The sequence below is a fragment of the Narcine bancroftii genome, chromosome 8 (assembly GCF_036971445.1).
Source record: "Narcine bancroftii isolate sNarBan1 chromosome 8, sNarBan1.hap1, whole genome shotgun sequence".
Classification (NCBI taxonomy): domain Eukaryota; kingdom Metazoa; phylum Chordata; class Chondrichthyes; order Torpediniformes; family Narcinidae; genus Narcine; species Narcine bancroftii.
Genome location: NC_091476.1, coordinates 46,738,461 through 46,761,650, shown reverse-complemented (window position 1 = coordinate 46,761,650; position 23,190 = coordinate 46,738,461). Strand labels below are relative to the sequence as shown.

General features: G+C 44.4%; 1 protein-coding gene across 2 annotated transcripts in view; it reads right to left on the bottom strand.

Annotated features, from left to right (window-relative positions):
• Window positions 1-23,190, bottom strand: part of LOC138740652 (glypican-4-like) — a 141,229-nt gene that overhangs the window by 8,464 nt on the left and 109,575 nt on the right. For both annotated transcript variants that reach the window (XM_069893604.1, XM_069893606.1), the window contains 2 exons: window positions 9,746-9,889; window positions 4,278-4,411 (listed from right to left, as the gene is read on the bottom strand). In XM_069893604.1, coding sequence (XP_069749705.1) covers window positions 4,278-4,411; window positions 9,746-9,889 — 278 coding nt within the window. The remainder of the gene's footprint in view (window positions 1-4,277; window positions 4,412-9,745; window positions 9,890-23,190) is intronic.

The window sequence follows — 23,190 nt, the reverse complement described above, 5'->3', positions numbered from 1 at the left end:
CATGAGAGAGGGTTCAGAATCAGAACTTAACGTCATGAACTAATCACAAATTTGTTCAGAGAAGATTTATAAGAATGATTCCTGGAATTAAGGGATTAGCAAATGAGGAACACTTGACCGCTCTTGGACAGTACTTCTTGGGATTTAGAAGAATCAGGGGGACCTCGTAGAGGCATTTTGAATGTTAAAGGGGCTGGATAGAGTAGATGTGACAATGTTTCCCATGGTCAGGGAGTCCAGGACAAGAGGGCACAACGTCAGGATTGAAGGATGCTCATTTAAAACAGAGATGTGGAGGAATTTCTTTAGCCAGAGAGCGGTGAACCTCTGGAAACTGCTACCACATTGAGCTGTGGAGGCCAAGTCATTGGGTGTATTTAAGGAAGAGATTGATAGATATCTGAATAGTCAGGGTATCAAAGGTTTCGTGGAAAAGGCAGGGGAGTGTGTCTTAGTGAGGGAATGGATCAGCTTTTGACAGAATTACTCAATGAGCCGAATGGCTTATAGATAGATCCTGACTTATGATGTTCCGACTTACAATATTTCAAAGTTACGAGGATCAGAATCCATTTTGAATTAAGGTAAGTCATGATCTACCTGTACCAAACCAAATAAAAATAATGTAATCAAATTTGGTGAAGCAGTGAGTGACGGCAGTCGTAGTGGCCCTGGCTGGTATGGGGAGGACCAGAGGCCACAGTTTAACAGTAAGGGGTAGGCCATTTAGAATGGAGTTGAGGAAAAACTTTTCATCCAAAGGGTTGTGGATCTGTGGAACGCTCTGCCTCAGAAGGCAATGGAGACAATTCTCTGGATGCTTTCAAGAAAGAGCTAGATAGAGCTCTTAAAGATAACGGAGTCAAGGTAGAAAGCAGGAATTGTTTATGAGCAGCTATGATTACAGAATGGCAGTGCTGGCTCAAAGGGTTGAATGGCCTTCTCCTGCACCTATTAGGTCCTTTCAAACTGCCAAGTAAAATGGTGTTAACTGGGAAATTTGTCCAGTTAGCACCCCACTCACAGTCAGTGTGGTCCTAATCCAACTGGGTCCCTAACCTACCTCAGAGGTAGACAGGGAGCCTAATTAAATTTAACTAGGTCGCGTTCACCAGCTACTTGAACAGGAAAATGGCCAACATGGTTACTCTAGTGACAGCGCTTGTGTTGTGTGCTGGCATCACAGGGAAACCCCTGGCTGAAGTCTTTGCTGTGATCTGTGGGGGGAGGAGGGGGGTGGGGGGTTGTAATGGAGAGAGGGGTTGCTGCCGCAGGACTCGGGGGGGGGGGGGGGGAAGGTTGCTGCTGCAGGGGTTGCGGGGTGAGAGAGAGAAAGGTCGCCGTTGTGGAGGGGGGACGTGAACTGTCGCTGCTGCAAACGCCACTCCAATTTGCAGTGATGGCTCAACATTCATAGCAGCGGGTCATTGATGAAGTGGGTGTCGATTGACTGTGGGGGTAGTGACTAACAGGGGGAGGGTGACTGACTGGGGGGGTGATGATTGACTGTAGGGGTGGCAACTGATGGGGAGGATGACTAATGGGAGGAAGGGGAAATTGACAGCCAGTGGGGGGGGGGGGGGGGGGGTGGGACTTACCTATAGTTCCTGTGAGTGCATGATGCATCACTTACCACATCATCGCGGGGGTGGGATCGCCCTGCAGTTTAAAAGGTGCTTCCAGCACCTTTTCCCCAGTAATCGCACCTGGGACCCAGGAGGGATACCCAGATGCTGCAGTTTAAAAGAACCTAATGTCTATTACTGTATTGCATGAACAGAGAAATAGGTACAATTCTGCCATCTGGTGTAGGGATGAGCAAACTGCAAGAGCCCACATGTGAGAGGCAATAGGTACCACCATCTACAAATTGCAAGAACTTTAAAGTACTGCCATCTCGTATAATATCTGAGTACTGCATGAAGCGATATATAGGTACAATACTCTGGTGTTGGAACTAGTGAACTTCAAGAGCTAAGATGTTTTTTTTCTTTCATCAATGTTATAACGAAACAACATTATTCAAGGACATTGTATAGTGTTCAGTTCTGGTCATCTCATTAAAGAAAGAATGTGGAAGCTTTGGAGAGGATGCACAGGAGATATACCAGGATGATAGTAAAACACAAAAGTCTGCATGTTTGAAGTAAAGCCACAATGCTGGAGACACTTCATGTAGCAAAAATAAAGATACATAACCAATGTTTCAGGCTTGAGACCTTCATCAAGGCATGAACAAATGATGGCAGGTTTTTGAACAAAATGTTGAGGGGGGGGGGAAGGTTGTGGTGGGCAGGGGAGGAGCTGAACAAACTTGGATTTGAGAATGTGTCTTGTGAAGCAAGGCTGAGCGAGCCAGGACTTTTTTCTCTTTTCAATTTCAGAAAATGAGAGGCAACATTATGGAGACATATAAGGTGTTCAGCCAACATTTTTTTCCTCTAGGGCAGCCAACACAAAGAAAGGGAAGTTTAGAGGAGGCGTCAAAGGTAAGATTTTTTTAAAACATGGTGGTCAGTGTCTGGAATGTGTTGCTGGAGATGGTAGGAGAGGCTGGGGTTCTATAGCGACATTAAAAGAGTTCAATATGGGCAAATAGAAAAATAGAGGGTTATGAAAATGTGAAGGGTTAGATTGGTGGAGCATGTTGATGTGAGTCAGTACAATATCATGGAGCTAAAAGGTCTGTACTGTGCTGTACTGTTGTGTTCTACAAATAGAAACAAATGCAACATGGCCATTTGGATGTTTAGGGCCACGAATGGTTTAAGATGTTCTATTCAGTGTGTTGACTAAGAGCAGTGCTTGGTGAAGAAGTTACAGGTACTCCCCAACTTGTGTCCATCCACACATATGACTTAAATTTTTAAAAAATAAACAAAAGTAGAGCCTGCAGAGTGGTCAGGGGCTGCAGTAACAGAGAGAATGAGAAAGATTTGGAATAGAGAACAGAAGGAAATCTATTGTTTTACTCTTCAGTATCACAGGTAGGCCAATTCCATACGACCAATCATCCAGAAAGGAACACGGACATGTGTTTTGTGAGTACCTGTAGTGACTCCGCCCCCCCCACCTACCCTAAGTGAGAATTCTGAATCAGGAATTTTAGGCAATCATTTTGAGTATATTTTCACATTCTTTTACTAAAATCTTTTGGTGGAAGTGAACAATTGAAGATGGATCAAATCTCCACAATTACCTTCAACACCAGTGTTTCTTGAAGTTGTGCACTCTGTCTCCTACTATACCCTCTCACACCCACTTCTGTACTGTTCCATCTCCGACTTGGAATGAGGTCTAAAGAAGTTCGGCATATCCTCCTGTCTCTCAACAACTAGGTCAGGTGCACCATCAAAAAGCATGTTTGCTGGATACATTACAGAGTGGTACGGGAGCTACTCTGCTCAAGATCAGAATAAACTACAAAAGGTAGTGAATGCAGCTCCAACATAATGAAAACATCCCTCCCCTCCATGGACTCCTTCTGCATCCAGTTAGCAGTTTCCCCGATTTAGTCCATGATTTAGTGTAGGAATGGAGTGTGAAATTAAAGTAAAAACTCAAAATGCTGGAGAAAATTGAAGTGTTTGGTTACTGACAGATTCCTGTTATTCTACAATTTATTTTAGACAGACAGCATGGTAACAGGCCATTTTGGGCCAGGAGCCTGTTCCACCTAGTTACACCCAATGAACCTACAAATGGTGGGAGGAAACCGGAGCCCCTGGGGAAAATCCACGCAGACACAGGGAGAATGTACTCAATGAAACAATTTCCCAGTCTGAGTATCGACTTGCGATGTAGAGGAGGCCGCAACAGGAGCATTGGATTCAGTTGATAACCTCTGCAGATTTATAATTTATAAGTGATGTTGTTTTACTTGAAAGGCTGCTTTGGGCTATGAATGGTGGTGGGAGGGGGTGTGGATGCAAGTGTAATTCCTGTATTCACTTTACAACATCAACAAACACATTTGTATTAGCCCAGAATTTGTGGGAGATCCTGAACTTGGCTAGTAATTTATCCATGGGCATGTACTGTTGGATTCCATGTAGAATGTAATGGCAGTTCTACAGCTTGAGATCCTCTTGAATTTATCCTGGAGAATTGGTTCCAAGTTCCTGAATCCTGCTTTCGCATGCATTCAAAATCCAGGTCAATAGATAATCTTTAACGTTGCAGGGAGGTTCACAGGAGACCAAGATTTGACAATAAGGCCAAGTGTAGAGATTTTTATAGCCAGCAAACAAAAGTTTAGTTAGACATGCAATTCTCACCTGCTGCTGTTACTTCCATTCCAACATTCATCCTGCTCAACCACATCTGCAGGGCTGTTGTTACTGCACATATTGTACGGCAGGATGGACCAGAACTTTTTTGCATTCTTAAGTTTCTTTTTTACCTCTGTCACCTGAATTTGATGGAAATTTTCATATTAAAAATAAGATTGGTCCCTTATAACTCTACAACTCCGATTATCCAAAATCAAATTCTTCAAAATCCTCATTTATCCAAAAAAATTTAAAATTTTGGATAAATGAGGATATCTTAAATGAATCGGAAATCCTCATTTATCCAACATTTTTTCAGAGCTGAACTGACCTCACAAATTGAAAAAAATATGAAATTAGAATGACAATCGTTTCAGGTAACTACCTCCCCTCTCTCTTTCCATTTCTTCTTTACCTTTCTCTATGGACTTTTCTCTCAAACTGCGTGCCACTGTCTCACAGCAAGCGGTCGGAAGAATCCCTTGTCCTAGCGTCAAGGAGAGCAGTCTCGGCAGCAGCGGGGCCTCGGTGGGGAAGTATTAGTGATCGGCGGCTTTTTTGGATGAGAATTAAACATCTTAATGCTTAAAAAGCCTTCCCTTGTTGTTTAAATACTGTTACAAGTGATTTGCTGTTGTTATTGGGCTGTTTTTTTAAAAAAGCGGACAGTTATCCAAAAAAAAAACGTTTTTCCGACATAGGCCCAGTCCCAATCATTTTGGGTTATCAGAGTTGTATTGTATTTCTAACAAATGAATTAAATTAAACAGTGTTTCATGGGAGCAGATCTTTCAAAGCCTTTTCAAATGTAAATGCAAGACATTCCAGATACTAATTAAATGATCTAACACCCCAAGGGTTTCTGACTCAACCACCATCAAGCAGTGATTTTATTCCCCAATCATTGCCAGTCATTTTGCAAATTAAGCATAGAGCACTTCAGCTTGAAAAAGACCCTTTGGCCACTCTCGCATGTACTGGACTATTTTTCTGCCTGGTCCTACTGGCCTGCACCTGGACGATATCCCTTTGTAGCTCTCCTATACATGTACCTGTCAAAATTTTTCTTAGATATCAAAAATTTGTTTGCTTATTTATCATCTGATTGCATAAGTATAACCCGACGAAACAGCGTTCTCTGGATCACGATGCAGAACAGTGCAAACACACTTACAGACAAATGAAACATATGAACAGAATGTATATACAAATACTAAAATAAATAGTTGAGTCCAGGAGGATTTTGTGAGCAGTTCATCAGTCGTTCAGCATTCTCACTGCCCGTGGGAAGAAGCTGTTTATCAGCCTGATGGTTCTGGCTCTGATACTCCTGTATCTCTTTCCCTATGTGAGAAGCTGAAAGATATATGGGATGGAAAGGGTCCTGTGACAGATTATGTTATATTTTATATTGTATATCTTTGGCTTGGCTTCGCGGACGAAGATTTATGGAGGGGGTAAAAAGTCCACGTCAGCTGCAGGCTCGTTTGTGGCTGACAAGTCCGATGCGGGACAGGCAGACACGGTTGCAGCGGTTGCAGGGGAAAATTGGTTGGTTGGGGTTGGGTGTTGGGTTTTTCCTCCTTTGTCTTTTGTCAGTGAGGTGGGCTCTGCGGTCTTCTTCAAAGGAGGTTGCTGCCCGCCAAACTGTGAGGCGCAAAGATGCACGGTTTGAGGCGTTATCAGCCCACTGGCGGTGGTCAATGTGGCAGGCACCAAGAGATTTCTTTAGGCAGTCCTTGTACCTTTTCTTTGGTGCACCTCTGTCACGGTGGCCAGTGGAGAGCTCGCCATATAACACGATCTTGGGAAGGCGATGGTCCTCCATTCTGGAGACGTGACCCATCCAGCGCAGCTGGATCTTCAGCAGCGTGGACTCGATATTGTATATATTGTATATAGATATGTTTTAAAAGGAGATCAATTGTGTGGGGGTTTTAGTGTAGGTCAAATAGAAACACTTCAAAACAGATCTCATTTGAAATGCCAGAGCTCTGCTCAAGCCAGACAGTTCAGGCTCTGGGTGACTTTGCAAAAACTTTGAAGAATGCCTATAAGGACTTCACAAGTAGGTGTTAACTGTACATGATGTGGACAAATGGATTATTGTTTTGGAAAGCCACAGATGAACGGACTCAGAAGATTGGGTCCAGTGCCACAGTTTGAGTGCAGTTTGCTGTTCTAAGAGGGTCATGTGGCTTTTCTCAGAGAGAGAGAGAGAGAGAGAGAATTCAATTCTACAGTTCAGCAGCAGCTGGGACTGGAACAGGACAAGCTGGCAAACTTGTGGAAAACCCCATTTTGAAGATGGGTTGTGAATTCTTAGTTCAGCCTGGTCAAAGCCCTTGTGGTCCATACAAGAGGAGATGGCTGGCTGCATAATGCTTCACTTGAAATCAGGGAAACAAAAACAAACTCTGAAATGGCTGATCAGAAGGAATCAGTTTTGGGTGTCCAACGAGCAACAAATCTCTTTCTGAAAACCGGCAAGAACCTTCCTAAGCAATAACTGTTTACCTTTCAAGCACCAAAGCCTGGTGAACTTCATTAATGTTAAATTCTGTGCACAGTATAAGAATTGCCTGCAAAAAGTGAACTTAGAGGAATGAGAAGTGAGATTGGACTGTGAATCAAAGAACTTTTCTGAACTGGTAACACACATTACATACACTTAGAATTAGAAGGGGGTTATGTTATTAGTAATAAGTTAAAGTGTGATTCTGTTTTCATGTTTAAAGATAATTGTTTAAGTAACCATTTGTCTTGGGGAATTTCTACTGCTGCTGAGTTTTGGGATCCTCTGGGCTCATTACAGTCCTAACTGATTTTGTAAGCCCTTTTAGACAATGATCCCAGTAAATCGCACCATTTGGGGAAGGGGAGAGGGAGCGGGAGACCCCAGTGATCCTCTTTGCCACTCTTGTGGTTCTGTGGATTGGCCTCCGCTCTGATGCAGCTCTCGACAGTGCTCCTGTTGAAGATTGACAGGATGCTGGCCAGAAGCCTCTTCCGCCTCAGTCTCATAAAGAGCAGGGGTCCCAGAACAGATCCCTGCGGAATTCCACTAGTCACTGGCCTCCATGCAAAGTACTTTCTGTCCACAACTACTCTGCTTTCTACAGGCGAGCTAATTCTGAATCCACACACCCACGGTTCCATGGATCCATGCCTCATGACTTTCTGAACAAGTCTCATGGGGTGCCTTGTCAAATTACTTTCTAAAATCCATGCTCACCACATCTACTGCCCTCCCTTTATCACTTTCTTTTGTAACCTCCTTGAAGAACTCAATTAGGCTTGTGAGGCACAACCTTTCCCCTCACAAAGCCAGGCCTTTTTTAAATAAAAAATTATGTATTGATCAAAATAAATCATACAATCAAAATCAGGTAGATACATAATATTTATCCTCTATAATCCCCCTCACAAAGCATGCTGACTATTTCTGAGGAGACTGTACTTCTCCAAATGTTCATAAAACATGTCCATGAAACTCTCTCCAATAGTTTGCACACCACTGGCATTAAGACTCACTGGACTATAATTCCCAGGATTTTTCCTATTACCATTTTTTTTAAAGGGGACCACATTTGTCATTCTCACGAGAGAGACCGTCAGCACCTTCTCCCAGAGTGGGAGTCACAAACACCAGAGGACATCTGTGCAAAGTGAAGGGAGGAAAGTTTAGGGGAGACATCAGGGGTTGGTTTTCTTTTTAAACACAGAGAATTGTGGGTGCCTGGAATTGGAATGCATTGCCGGGGATAGTGGTGGAGGCTGGATCATTAGGTGGATTTAAGAGACTGTTAGACAGGCACAAGGATGAAAGAAATCTAGAGAGTTACATGGTAGTAAGGGTTTAGTTTGTTTTAGTAGGTATATATGGGTTGGCTCAACGTCGTGGGTGGAAGGGCCTGTACTGCACTATAATGTTATATGTCGATCCCTTGCCACATGCGCCTCTCATCACCATTGTCGCATAGCTCGCTATGGACCTTCTGTGCGTACACACGCTTAGCATGGGAGAGTTCAGTCCTGGCTGATCTTAGTGCCATCTTGTCTCCAGTCTTGAAGGCAGCATCACAAGCTCTGAGAAGTGCACGGACCTCTGCATTCAACCATGGTTTCTGGTTAGCCCTGGTTGTGTAGCATCTGATCTCTGTGACATTCTCAATGCACTTGCTCATGAAGCCAGCACATTATTGAGCTTGCATTTACCAATTCAGCTGACAGCTCATTCCACTCTCCCATCTCTCTGCGTGAAGAAGTTCCCCTTAATGTTCCTATCAAACTTCTCTCCTTTCACCCTTAAACCTCACCCTCTTTTTTTTTAAACATCACCTAACTTCAGTGGGAAAAGCCTACTTGCATTTACTCTGTGTATACCCATAATTTTGTATACCTCTATAAATTCTTGCCTGATTCTTCTAAGAAATGGGGCATGGATTTGAAATGGTTAGCCACTGGGAGCTCCCAGGGTCACACGCTCCTAAATTAATGATCATTTTTATTTATGCAATCCATCCCTCTCAATTATTTACCACTCAATCAAACTTAACCTCTGTCTCCTTGTATCTGGAGAAAACGCTCCAGTCTTCTTGTCTTCTGTTGTCATTCAGGTGCATAATTCCCTAAATGCTTCAACTCAGCTAGACAAGGTAGTGAAAAGGGCATTTGGCATGCTTGTTTTTAATCTATCAGGGTAATGACTACAGGAATTTGGATGTCAAATTGCAGCTGGACAAGATGTTGACAAGGCCACACTTGTATTACTGCATGCAGTTCTGATCACCTGCTGAAGAAGTGATAACATTAAGCTCACAAGTGTGGAAATATCATTCATGAGGATGCTACAGGAATTGGGCGGCTTGAGTTCTAGAGACTGGATAGTCTGTGACATTTTTCCAACACAAGGGGAGATCTTTGAGATGCAGCAAAAGTTGAGGGATATAGACAAGGTGTATAGTCCACTTGGTTCTTGAAGCTTGATCTGACATTACATAAGATCATGGCTGATCTAACTGTTAAGTGGCGGGAACAGTCAGTGAAGTTGAATGAGTAATTTCAGTTCTTTTCTCCCCAATTTTTCACTCCACCCAAATGATTATTTCAGGGACAGCAGTTTTTTGTGATAGCCACATGTGGTGAACGTCTGCCGAGCTGCCTGTCTGCCCCCCCCCCCCCCCCGGCGAGCCTTGCTGTACTAACATTGGCTGTGCATTATCTCTATTGTTAAGGACACTCCCCTTGGATATAACTGTATATGCATCTATTGTCTTTCATTATTATACTATGAGTTTTTGCTAATAAAAGCCATGATTATTGTTGGACCACACCGTCTTTGTCGACTTCATCAACTGGCACTTCACCACATTGAACTCAAAATAAAACTGTGGGAAGGACTTGTTCATCAGTCACAGTACCACTTGTTTAGGGCAAGTTCAATGGCATTCAATCAATTTTTAGTCACTTACCAGTCTGTCAAGGCTTGTGCCAGCTGCTGTTGTAGGACGCTCCTCGGGACGATAGGGTCTAAATCTCGGATTAAACCCATCTGATACAGATCGAGTCAAACGGCTTACGGACAGGGTCTTGGGTTTTCCACAGCCTTGAAATGCCTGTAGTAATTAAAATTAGTAATCTATTACATCATTTGTAAACAGTGTCATTTCAATGTGGTATTCCTACCTTTGAACTGGATTCCATGATTTAAAAAGTTTACCTACTGGATAAAGAAGGGCAATGATGTCTGAATAGTAAAATGTTGTACAGGATTAATGCAAACACTTGAAAGATTTTCGATCTCTGAAGCAAATCAATGTTTATACTGATCCAGACAATCTGAACTTTGTGGCTTGTGCGTGTTGTAAAATTAAAGACTAAAGAAGTTCACTGAAACAGACAAGAGTGATACTCCAGGAATTGGACCGTAAAAGAGGTCCGATTTAAACTTCAGTTTGCTTTAGGACACCCCTGCGGACCAGATACAGTAGGGGCTCAGGGAATTATGGATTCTTACAGACTTCAGGCTTGTGGGAACCAGGTATTGCGACTGGGAGTCATGACAGAATCAGTGGCAAGAAGGTACCCGAAAGGCCTCGGGCACTGACAGCTTCCAGATTAGATTAAAGGCTCGAAACTGGGAGCTCAGGATCACTGATGGAACGGACTGGAGGCTGTGTAGATGCAGAGATTTCAGGAGCGCAGGAGGAGAATGCAAAGACTCTTGGTATCTTTGAAGGGATTGTCTTTTGCTTTTGTTTCTCTTATGGATGGGGGCGCTGGGATAATGGCACCTCTTTTGTGCCCTTATGGCAAGATAGAATCATAGAACGCAGAGGCAGATAAACAGACCCTTTGGCCCATCTGATCTGTGTCAAAAAATATTGTTTTGCTGAGTCCCATTGACTTGGACTAGCACCATACCCCTTTCCATCCATGTACCTATCAAATTTTTCTGAGATGTCAAAATCAAACACATTCACCATTTCAGCTGCCAGCTTATTCCACACTCACCACTCTGCATGAAGAAGTTCCCCCTCATGTTACCTTTAAACATTTCACCTTTCACCCTTACCCCATGTCCTCTAGTTCTTGTATCACCTTAGCTCAGTGGAAAAAGCTGACTTGCATTTACTATATTGATGCCCCACATAATTTTGGATCCAATTTTTGCACCTGTGATGCAGTTGCAAAACTTCAAATTTCATGACACATCATGGCAATAAATTCTGATTCTGAATCTCCCCTCACTCTCTAACGCTCTCGGGAATAAAGCCCTAACCTCTTTAACCTTTCCCTGCAATGCAGAGCCCTCAAGTCTCAGCAACATTGACTTAAATCTTCTCTGCACTCTTTCAATCATATTGATATCTTTCCTGTAAGTTAGGCAACTAAAGCTACACACATTACAGGTCCTCCCCAACTTACGACCTTTGCGACTTGACATCCATCTGCACATAAAGAATTTAAATAAAATCTACTGTATAGATAGTATTCTCCCTTGTCCCTGAGGCTGACATCCCCGCAGCTGCCAGGAGTCTCAGGTGGCACTTTGCAACCTACAGTGTGATTTGGAACGCATGCACAGATTACCATTGCTCCCTCTTCCCCCCCCCCCACCACCCCAAATCTCTCTCTCCCTCTCCATTGACAGCAATATGCCAAATCACCATTTTAAAAAAATGGTGTTGGGTCCGTCAAAGCACATCATTACAAGAGGACCAAAATGGAAAAAAATACAAAACTTGCGCATTTACAGTGAAAATTGGGCCCATCTGTGGAAAATAATGCCTCTCATGAGAGCTGGCCTTGGTGGCCAACCTCTCGCCAGAGCTGGCCTTGGTGGCTGCCATGTTATATATGACATACTATCGCTGGAATACAGGGCAATTCCGAACTACAACGGGTCAGCAAGAACTGAACACAGATGTATGTTGGGGAGTACCTGTACAGTCATGTGCTGCATAATGTCCGCTTGGGCAACTTCGGGCTGCATTCAGTATGTTTCTGATTATCCGAAAATTTCCGTAATCCAAACTTTTTCTCAGCAGCAACATGATGTCATAAGATGAAAAAAAATTCACCCGATGTGCTCATGTGGGGCTCTGACGCGCTGTTAACATCAGTTTGGTAACAACAGAGCTCAGAACCAACCAGGAAGACAGACACTGAGTGGCTGGATGCCAGCTCAGAGAAGCAGGCTGGTATCTCGAGCCATCAGTGAGTGAATGGAGGAAGTCGACGGGTCGGGCAGCTCATGGGGAGATTGTCCTCGTTTTCGGTAACTCCCTCCCTCTCTCTTTCCATTTATTCTTCCCCCTCTTAATATACTTAGTATTCCTGTCCCGGTGTTATCAAGGAGAGTGGCCTCCTAGGCAACAGCAGGGAACTTGGGCTCCTGGGCAGGATCAACAACAGCAGTGGGAGGTGTCAGGGATTGGCGACGGCACCAAGAACAGGGATCTCAGGCTCCCGGGCAGGATCAGCGACAGCGGTGGGGAGGTGTTAGGGATTGGCAATAACAGCAGGAGCGTGGATCTTGGGCTCCTGGGCAGGATCGACGACAGCAGTAGGAGGTGTTGGGGATTGGTGATGATGGCAGGAGCGGGGACCTCGGGCTCCCAGGCAGAATCAGCGATGGCAGTGGGGAAGTGTCAGGGATCGGCGACAGTGGCAGGAGCGGGGACCTTGGGTAGGATCGGGGACGGCCGATTCAAGAATTCTGCTGATGCTACTGGCTGCTTAAAGCCAATATTTAGTTATTCGAAAAATGCAGTTAACCGAAAAATGTCCGGTCCCAAGCAGTTTGGATAATTGGAAACGTACTGTCATAGTGGATGTATTGCAATGAACAGCCACAATAAGTGCCAGAATCTTGGTCAAATGTCTGGTTCAAAAGGCACTTAGACAGGACATGGAAAGGGGAGGCTTTGAGATATATGGGCAGAACAGGCCACTAAAGCTGGCTGGTTGGCATGTTCAAGCAGGACTGCCAAACCATGTGGTTCTGTGCGGCGGTGGCGGGAAAAGCGCGATCAGAACATCAGTCATAGGAATTGCCGTACGTGTGAACATGAAGCTGAACATAAACCTGCTTGGTGAGGCGGTAAATGCGGAAAAGAAAATCAATGTCTGATAATGGAGATTAAAGTCCTGGGGCACAAATTATACACAACCTGACTTCGGAAGGAAAGGACTGAACTGCGACTGTCCAAAGCCAAGGACCAGAATCAAAGCCAGATATCTTAGCTGAAATATAGTACTATATATGTATAGTATCATGGCTAATCAATACAGGTACACTAAAGTATCCCGTATAGCTTTGCTAAGTATATAATATGGAGTTCGCACAACGTCCAAGTTGCATAACATCCTATTTCACAGACTACCGTGGACGTTAAGTGATGCATGACTGTACTTCAAATTTGGCCTCACCAATGTCTTATCACATCCCAACTCCGATACTCAATCCTTTAATTTATGAAGCCCAACGTGCTAAAAGGTAGTGGTGGTGGAGATTGGTAGAATCAGGACATTCAAAATAGATAGGTTGGATGAATGCAAGATAAATACTGGGTTATGGGTGTGATGTCAGGAAAATTGTAATTGGTTTACATCAGCAAGCACAATATCGTGGACTGAAGACCCTGAGCTGTGTTGTAATGGTCTATGTTCGAGCTGTCTTTAAAACTCTCTCTTCCTGTGATACCATTTTCAGGGAATTATGTATCTGCATTCCTAGATCCCTCCGTTCTACTGCACTTCTCCGTGCCCTACCATTTACTGTGCATGTCCAACTTTGACTTGTCCTTCCAAAGTGCAACATCTCACATTTGACTGCGTTAAATTCCACCTGCATTTTGTATCCCATTTTTCCAGCTGGTCCACATCCCACTGCAAGCTTTGAAAGACTTCCACTCTGTCCACTACGCTGCCAATCTTTGTGTCATCTGAAAACTTGCTGATCCAATTTACCACATTATCATCTAGATCATTGATATAGATGACAAACAATAATGGTCCAAGCACCGATCTCCGAGCATGACATCAGTAGTTAGTAAGCTATTGGAAGATGTTCTGAAATATTGAATAAACAAGTATTTGGATAGTGAGTGGCAGATTAGGGACAGTCAACATGGCTTTGTGAAGGGTAGGTCATGTTTAGCCAATTTTATAGGGTTTTTTAAGGAGGTTATCAAGAAAATTGATGAAGAAAAGGCTGTGGATGTTGTCCACATAGACTTTATTAAGACCTTGGACAAATCCCACAGAGGAGATTAGTCAGGAAGGTTCATTCAGTCAGTATTCATGGTAGTAGTAAATTGGTATCGGCATTGGCTATACAGTAAAAACCAGAGAGTAGTAGTGGAAGATTGCCTCGCTAACTGGAGACCTGTGACTAGTGGTGTGCCTCAAGGATTGGTGCTAGGATCATTGTTGTTTTCATATACAGTTCAACTCCAATTATACAAAATGATCGGGACCAGGACCATTTTGGATAAATTTTTTTCAGAGAACCGATCATTTTTTAAAAACAGCCCAGTAGCAACAGCAAATTACTTGCAACAGTGTTTAAACAACAACAAACAAGGGAACACTTTTTAAATATTAAAATAAACTTTAGTTCTCACCAAAAAAATCCACTTCCCCACTCGTGCTGGGAGCCCGAGGGTCCTACTCCTGCCTGGGAGCTTGAGATCCCCACTGGTGCTGGGAGCCAGAGATCCGCTGCTGCCGGCGCCAGAGGCCAGAGGTCCGCTGCTGGGCGCCAGAGGTCCGCTGCTGCTGGCGCCGGGGGCCCAACAGCCCCAGTCAGTTTGGCTCCAAAAAATTTCAGATAAATGAGGATTTCAGAGAATCAGATTTTGGAAAATTGGAGTTCTAATGTATATCAATGATCTGGGATTTTTTTTTCCACCTTGTACAGTTAGCACCTCCTCATCTTTAACCTCACGGCTTGTTTGCCTCACTTCCTCAAGCTGTGCCAGTTTCCTGAGTAAATACAGATGCAAAAACCCAGTTAAGATCTCCCCCATCCCCCATTATATAGACAACCACTCTGGTCTTCAAGGGGACCAATTTGTCCCTTGCTCTTAATATGCCTGTATAAGCCCTGAGGATTTTCATTCAGCTTGTCTGTCAAAGCAACCTCATGTCTTCTTTTAGCCCTCCTGATTTATCTAGTTTTTGCCTTCATTTTTGATTCTCCTCAAGTACCTCACTTGCTCCTTAACCAGATCCCCAATATCCCTCGAAAACCAAGGTTCCTTATGACTTTAATTCTTATAACCTGTGTATTGGTACTCTCTCAATTTCACCTTTGAAGGCCTTATTATGTCTGTTTTCTTGATGGGTCCAATGCATAGAACCAATGTTGTTTTTGTGACTGCTGCTCAGCTTTCATTGCAAGAATATATTCTTAGGTTTGGAATTCCTGAGAAGACTTATTGGCAAGGTGGAACCTTATTTGTTCGATTCACCTGTAATCAGATTACAATGGGCTTCATGGCAAATCGCTGTACTCCGAACCACATGACAAGATAGTGTTGAAACATCCCATTCACTAATGATGGACATCCACATCATGAGTGAAAACATGTTGCAGTATTGTGTGGCAGTACCTCAAACTCACACAGCTAACTGAAGTTCAGAAGATCACTCCAACTATAAGGTGTCATTACCTGCCAACTACAAAACAGAGTATTTGTGAAGTCCTACAAAAGGTCAAACTGCCTCAACTCCCAGTGGGAAGGTCTGTACCAAGTGCTACTCACCACACATAATACCATGAAGGGTCAAGGAAGTTGTACTTGGGTCCATGATCGAACGTTAAATCTGCTTCATCACTGAACAGTGGAATCAGTGATGTGGAGAACCCCAAGAATGAACTGATTGAACTGTCTAGTTTATTACTATCTTTAATTAGTTACCCTGCATCTTAAATTGTGGATTTTTTGTGTGTTTATCATCTGTTTGAATGCAGAACTACATTACATTTGCCCTCAGCTATGAATATGCCTTGTGTTCAAACCAGTTGGGTGGTTACATCATTATAGAGATCATTGCCCTTTTTGTCATTACATCAGGATCTCGTTTTCGGGATCAGAATTTATTGTCATGAACATATCATAAATTTGTTGTTTTGCAGAACTTAAGTACAAACATTGTATGAAGGGGAAATCAATCAATTGATTAAGGCCCCTCAACCTCCAAATCAAAGCCAGAAAAAGGGAGGAAGAAGGGGTTTGTCCAATTTTTCTAACCTAGTCAGCCTCTTCTGGATGTGGGCAGTCAAATCCATGATATTTCAGAAGAATCAGAAATACATTTTGTACCAATAAGAGGACAGGTAACTCCATGGTCAGCAGGAAATCTAATGCCAGCCGAATCTGAATGGTTTCCAGCCCAAAATTCCCTTTCTGCTATCCTGCAATGCCTGGGGTGTTTCTTTCGTCAACTGTCCACTGCAGAGAATATATTACTAGTTTCTAAGGTGAACTTTGCAGGTCCCAAAATGAGGCAGAGATCACAACATCAGGCATGTGAATGAGGTTAAAAAAAGAGTGGAAAAGAGCCGAGCACTTGTGTGAGGCATACAGCAGGAGTCGGGGGCACAGCGCCCCTTGCGGGGGGGAGGGGGGGGGCGGTTTGGGGGGCAGTGCCCATTTTGAACATTTTTGAAAATGTACACAAAATTACTAGTTTCAAGCCATTAAAAAACTAGTCATTTTAAACAAAATCAATTATTTGTATATCAGACAGACTCTACCATCTGTACCAAGACTCCAAGCCCCTTCCAGATCACCAGGCAGTATCTGCTTGATCTATGCTCAAACCAAAGTGTTTTGTTCTCCTGACCCAGAGCAGTACTAGCACCCAGCATGCCAAGCAGTGCCCCTGCCCAACTTGCATCCAATCCCCAAGTAGTAACTACTACCCTGCACCCAATCCCCAGGCAGAGCCTCTGCCCACCTGTCCTCAATCCCCAGGCAGAGCACCTGCCCAACCTGTCCTCAATCCCTAGGCAGAGCCCCTGCCCAACCTGTCCTCAATCCCCAGGCAGAGCCCTGCCCAATATCCCCAGGCAGCACCCCTACCAAACCTGTCGTCAATCCCCAGGCAGAGCCCCTACCCAAGCTGTCCTCAATCCCCAGGCAGAGCCCTGCCCAACCTGTCCTCAATTCCCAGGCAGCAACGTCCCCAACCTGTCCTCAATCCCCAGGCAGAGCACCTGCCCAACCTGTCCTCAATCCCCAGGCAGAGCCCCTGCCCAACCTGTCCTCAATCCCCAGGCAGAGCCCTGCCCAATATCCCCAGGCAGCACCCCTACCAAACCTGTCGTCAATCCCCAGGCAGAGCCCTGCCCAACCTGTCCTCAATTCCCAGGCAGCAACGTCCCCAACCTGTCCTCAATACCCAGGCAGAGCCCATACCCAACCTGTCCTCAATCCCCAGGCAGGGCCTGCCCAATCTGCATCCAATCCCCAGGCAGAGCCCCTACCCAACCTGTCCTCAATCCCCAGGCAGAGCCCTGCCCAATCAGCATGCAATCCTCGGGCAGCGCCCCTACCCAATCTGCACCCAATCCCCAGACAGAGCCTCTACGAAACCTGTCCTCATTCTCCAGGTAGCACCCCTATTCAACTTGTCCTCAATCCCCAGGCAGAGCCCTGCTCAACCTGTTCACAATCCCCAGGCAGAGCCCTGCCCAACCTGCACACAATCTCCAGTCAGAGCCCTGACCAATCTGCACCCAATGCCCAGGAAGAGCCCCTACACAACCTGTCCTCAATCCCCAGGCAGCACCCCTACCCAATCTGCACCCAATCCCCAGGCAGAGCCCCTACGAAACCTGTCCTCATTCTCCAGGTAGCACCCCTACTCAACTTGTCCTCAATCCCCAGGCAGAGCCCTGCCCAACCTGTCCACAATCCCCAGGCAGAGCACCTGCCCAACCTGTCCTCAATCCCCAGGCAGAGCCCCTGCCCAACCTGTCCTCAATCCCCAGGCAGAGCCCTGCCCAATATCCCCAGGCAGCACCCCTACCAAACCTGTCGTCAATCCCCAGGCAGAGCCCTGCCCAACCTGTCCTCAATTCCCAGGCAGCAACGTCCCCAACCTGTCCTCAATCCCCAGGCAGAGCACCTGCCCAACCTGTCCTCAATCCCCAGGCAGAGCCCCTGCCCAACCTGTCCTCAATCCCCAGGCAGAGCCCTGCCCAATATCCCCAGGCAGCACCCCTACCAAACCTGTCGTCAATCCCCAGGCAGAGCCCTGCCCAACCTGTCCTCAATTCCCAGGCAGCAACGTCCCCAACCTGTCCTCAATCCCCAGGCAGAGCCCATACCCAACCTGTCCTCAATCCCAAGGCAGGGCCTGCCCAATCTGCATCCAATCCCCAGGCAGAGCCCCTACCCAACCTGTCCTCAATCCCCAGGCAGAGCCCTGCCCAATCAGCATGCAATCCTCGGGCAGCGCCCCTACCCAATCTGCACCCAATCCCCAGGCAGAGCCCCTACGAAACCTGTCCTCATTCTCCAGGTAGCATCCCTATTCAACTTGTCCTCAATCCCCAGGCAGAGCCCTGCCCAACCTGTCCACAATCCCCAGGCAGAGCCCTGCCCAACCTGCACACAATCTCCAGTCAGAGCCCTGACCAATCTGCACCCAATGCCCAGGAAGAGCCCCTACACAACCTGTCCTCAATCCCCAGGCAGCCCCCCTACCCAATCTGCACCCAATCCCCAGGCAGAGCCCCTACGAAACCTGTCCTCATTCTCCAGGTAGCACCCCTACTCAACTTGTCCTCAATCCCCAGGCAGAGCCCTGCCCAACCTGTCCACAATCCCCAGGCAGAGCCCTGCCCAACCTGCACACAATCTCCAGGCAGAGCCCTGACCAATCTGCACCCAATGCCCAGGAAGAGCCCCTACACAACCTGACCTTAATCCCCAGGCGGAGCCCCTACCCAACCTGTCCTCAATCCCCAGGCAGCACCCCTACCCAACCTGTCCTCAATCCCCAGGCAGCGCCCCTACCCAACCTGTCCTCAATCCCCAGGCAGCGCCCCTACCCAACCTGTCCTCAATCCCCAGGCAGAGCCCCTACCCAACCTGTCCTTAATCCCCAGGCAGAGCCCCTGCCCAACCTGGCCTCAATCCCCAGGCAGAGCCCTGACCAATCCATAACCATTTATTTGTACTGAAACTCGAGGTTTTTCTTCAGCTAAAAGCAATTAATCTTTCCCAATCATTTCTTCATACGTTGTTTTCAATATACAAGTAAAAAATTGCATGCTGGCATAAACGGCATGCAAGTGCAACAGGTCACAAACGCTTTGAACCGCGGGGCAGCGGATGGGGATGCGCTGCCGCTGCTATACTGCAGGAAACGTGGCAGCCAAAGTCGGCAGAGCAGGATCCTAACACTGCACGGAACAAGCAGAGGGAGTCAGAGTGAACCGGAAAGGTACTGATAGAATGTGGAGGTAGATTTTAAAAATGTGGAACTGGATTTCAAATACGTGGAGGTCCGTAGGAAAGCAGAACATTCACATGCCCAGAAGATTTTGGCCATTTTCATCCTGGGAAAAAGGTACTTGCTCTCTACTTTATAACTCAATCTTACACACCTCTATTAAGTAACCTCTCATCTTCCATTGCTCCAAAGAGAAAAGCTCCAGCTCACTCAACCTTGCTTCTTAAGATGTGTTCTCCAATCCAGGCAACATTTGTGAATATGATCTGCACCCCCCCTGAAGCTTTCATATCCTTCCAATAATGAGGTGACCAGAAATGAACACAATACTCTAAATGAGGACTAACTAGAGCTGCAAAATTACCTCACTGCTTTTGAAATCAATCTATCAATGAAGACCAGCACATCACACACATTCTTAACCATCCTATCAGCTTGTGCATCAGTCTTGAGGGATCTATGGACTTGGATCTCAAGATCCCTCTTTTCCTTCGCACTGCTAAGAATCCTGCCATTCCATGTACTCCACCTTAAAGTTTGATCTTCCAAAATGCATCACTTCACACTTATTTATATTGAACTCCATTTACCACATTTCTTCCCACCTGTATCCCAACAATAACTTTCTACACTAACCATAACACAATCTTTTTTTTTTCAATATTTTATTTATGATTTTCCAGGCTCGAACTCGAACATTTATCAACATTATCAGTATCAATGTTAACATAGCACTGACAATTTACAATTGACTATTTTATACAGTTTCTGCAGAGTTCAAGCCCTTTTTATCTCCCTTTCTCCCCATCCCCCATATTCAACACTAAATGCTTAACCGATCACAATTACTCAGGACACTAAAGACATTCACAACGAAGGGATGTAACATATGTCAGGATTTTGTGGATTTGTCTCGGCAGTCAGACCTAGTTCTGATCTAGTTCCACCCAAAAGGACCTCACCTTGGTACATGTCCAGGTTGTGTGCACAAAGGTTCCTGTCTCAATGCCGCATCTAAAACATTGATCTGATCATTCTGATTTAGATCTGTTCAATTTTTGCAGCGTCAGATATAGCTACTGCAGAAAATTGAACTGCACCAGCCTGTACCACACGTTGATGGTTGAAGTCATGCTGGTCTGACCAGCACCACTCATCAATCACTATCCCTAAGTCCGACTCCAACCTCTGTTTTGATTTGTGAAGGCCTGGTTTGGGTACTGCCACTTGGAGCAGGAAATATATTGCCAAGATGAACTTCCATGTGTTCTCCCTTCGAATCATGGTCTCTATGTCACTGCATTTTGGCGGGGCCATGGTTGGACCTAATTTGTCCTGTAAAAAAAGATCCTATCTGAAAGTAGCAGTGGAACGTCTTGTTTGATAAACCATACTTATGTCTGAGTTGTTCAAATGACATAAGTTTCCCCTGCTCATAATAGTCCTCCATTCCGTTCCGATGCCAGGAACTTGTTACCTATCATTAATGGTATTAATCTATTCGAAGTCGAGGGTGTTTTTGGGGACAGCCCCACTTTGATACCTTATTTATTTACTATTCCAAATAGTGATTTGTTTTAATATAGGGCTGCCTGCTTTTCCAGATAACAATTTAGTATCCCATTTATAAATAAAGTCCTCTGCCACCTTCTCACCCACCATGTCCAGGCCAATTTGTGCCCGGGATGGTAAATCTTCCTCGAAGAATGAAGGAGTCAAGTATCTTGACTGGGCTGCCCAATAGTATTTCTTGAAGTCTGGCATTTATGGAGGAGTCACGTGATGGAGTAGTGGCCGGTAGGGGAACTCCAGCCCTCTCCAGAACATTTAAACAAAGATAGAGAAAAAACAAAGGCACAAACATAAAAACCATAACAAAGTGAAAGTAAAAGTGTGGAGAAAACGGCAGCGAAGAGAGAAAAACCAAAAACAACGGGAAGAAAAGAAGAAGGAAAGACGTCGGAAGAAGGTGAAGGCCTTTCCGGTACGAGGAGGCCCGCCGTGGAGAGAGAACCCCGCTCCCTGAGGTCAGTCGAAGCTCCGAACTCGGGACTACAAAACTGGCTCATGGAGCCAAACAAAAGTGCGCAACCACGCATGTGCGAGGATGCGCAAGACAAAAATAACACTGACGGGAGGGGGGACCAGCTGAGGAGTCGATTTCCACAGCTGAAACAGGCAACTACAACACAACAGCAAGAGGAAAACATAGAAAATAACGAGAACAAGAAGGAAGAGAATAAAAATAAGAAATCAAAGAAACAACAGATGACCAACCCAGAGGAAGAAGACCAACACCAAGACACTTCCAATAAAAATAAGAAGACCAAAAATACCCAACAAAATAAAACAAACAACCCAACAAGAAAACCAGAAGAGACAGAGGTAAAGGACACAGATCCTGGAGTGGACTCAGAAGAAGAGGAGGAAGAACACAGAGAAATGGAAGATGAAGGGAAGGGCAAGTACATGGATATATTTTTTTTAAAGAATATATGGAAACAGTAAAAGAATGGCAGTCACAAGAATTCAGTGAAATAAAAAGAAGAATAAAAAGTACAGAAGAAAAAGTGAATAGATTAGAGATGATCATGACAGATATAGGAAAGAGTAGACAAGGTGGAAGAACGAGAAACAGCCATAGAAATGGAAGTAGATGACTTAAAAAAGAAATTAGAAGAATCTGATAAAAAAGTTAGAGACACAAGAGCTGTTAGCTCAGAAGATAGATATAATGGATAAATATAATAGAAGAAACAATATAAAGATAGTGGGCCTTAAGGAAGATGAAGAAGGCAAAAATATAAAAGAATTTATAAAAGAATGGATCCCCAGGGTCCTAGGAAGACCAGAATTACAGGAAGAAATGGAAATAGAAAGGGCACACAGAACATTAGCCCCCTAAACCACAACCACAACAAAAACCAAGATCGATTCTAGTAAAATTCCTAAGATATACAACAAAAGAAAATATATTGGAGAAGGCAATGAAAAAAATAAGAGAAGACAAAAAACCACTGGAATATAAGGGTCAAAAATTTTTTTTCTATCCAGATATAAGTTTTGAACTCCTGAAGAAGAGAAAGGAGTTCAATGCAGCAAAAACGACCCTATGGAAAAAAAAGTTATAAGTTTATGTTAAAATACCTAGCGGTACTTAAAATAGTTATTCCAGGGCAGCAAAACAAACTATTCTCTGATCCGGAAGAAGCACGAAAATTTGCAGAACAACTACAAAACAGACAGAGAGATGAAAAGATGTAACAAGAACAAAAATGACAACAAACTATATGTATGTGTGTATGTAGGTATGTATGTATATGTATATGTGTGTATGTATATATATGTGTATATATAAAAAATAGAGTATAGGTAAGAACTAAGAAGGGAAAGAAAGGGAAGAAAGGAAGTAAGGAGGGAATTAAGAGAGTGACCTTTGTTATATATGAAGATTAAAATCTTTTTTTGGGGGGGAAGGGTGGGGAAGAATTACAGTCACTGCGAAATCAGTTGACGCTTGCGAGCGGATTCGCAAATCCAAATGGAGAGGGGAGATGTGGTTGCCCGACAAGGGACAAAGGGCAACTCAGAAAGGGGAGGGACTATTGGGGTTAAAGGAATTTTAGATATGAGAATAGTGAAAATATTTTATGTTTTAGAAATGTTGTCTTATAATGTGTTCAAAAAAAGAAAGCAGAAATGGATAAGAAGGGAAGGTGGTGATGAGGAAATGGAAAGAAAAGATAAACAAAGTATGAAATGGCTATGTTCAACTATATGACTTTAAATATTAATTGAATACATAACCAAATCAAAAGGAAGAAACTGTTAAATTTACTGAAAAAAGAAAAAATTGATATAGCATTCGTACAAGAAACACATCTAACTGAAGTGGAACACAAGAAATTAAAGAGAGATTGGATAGGACATGTAACAGCAG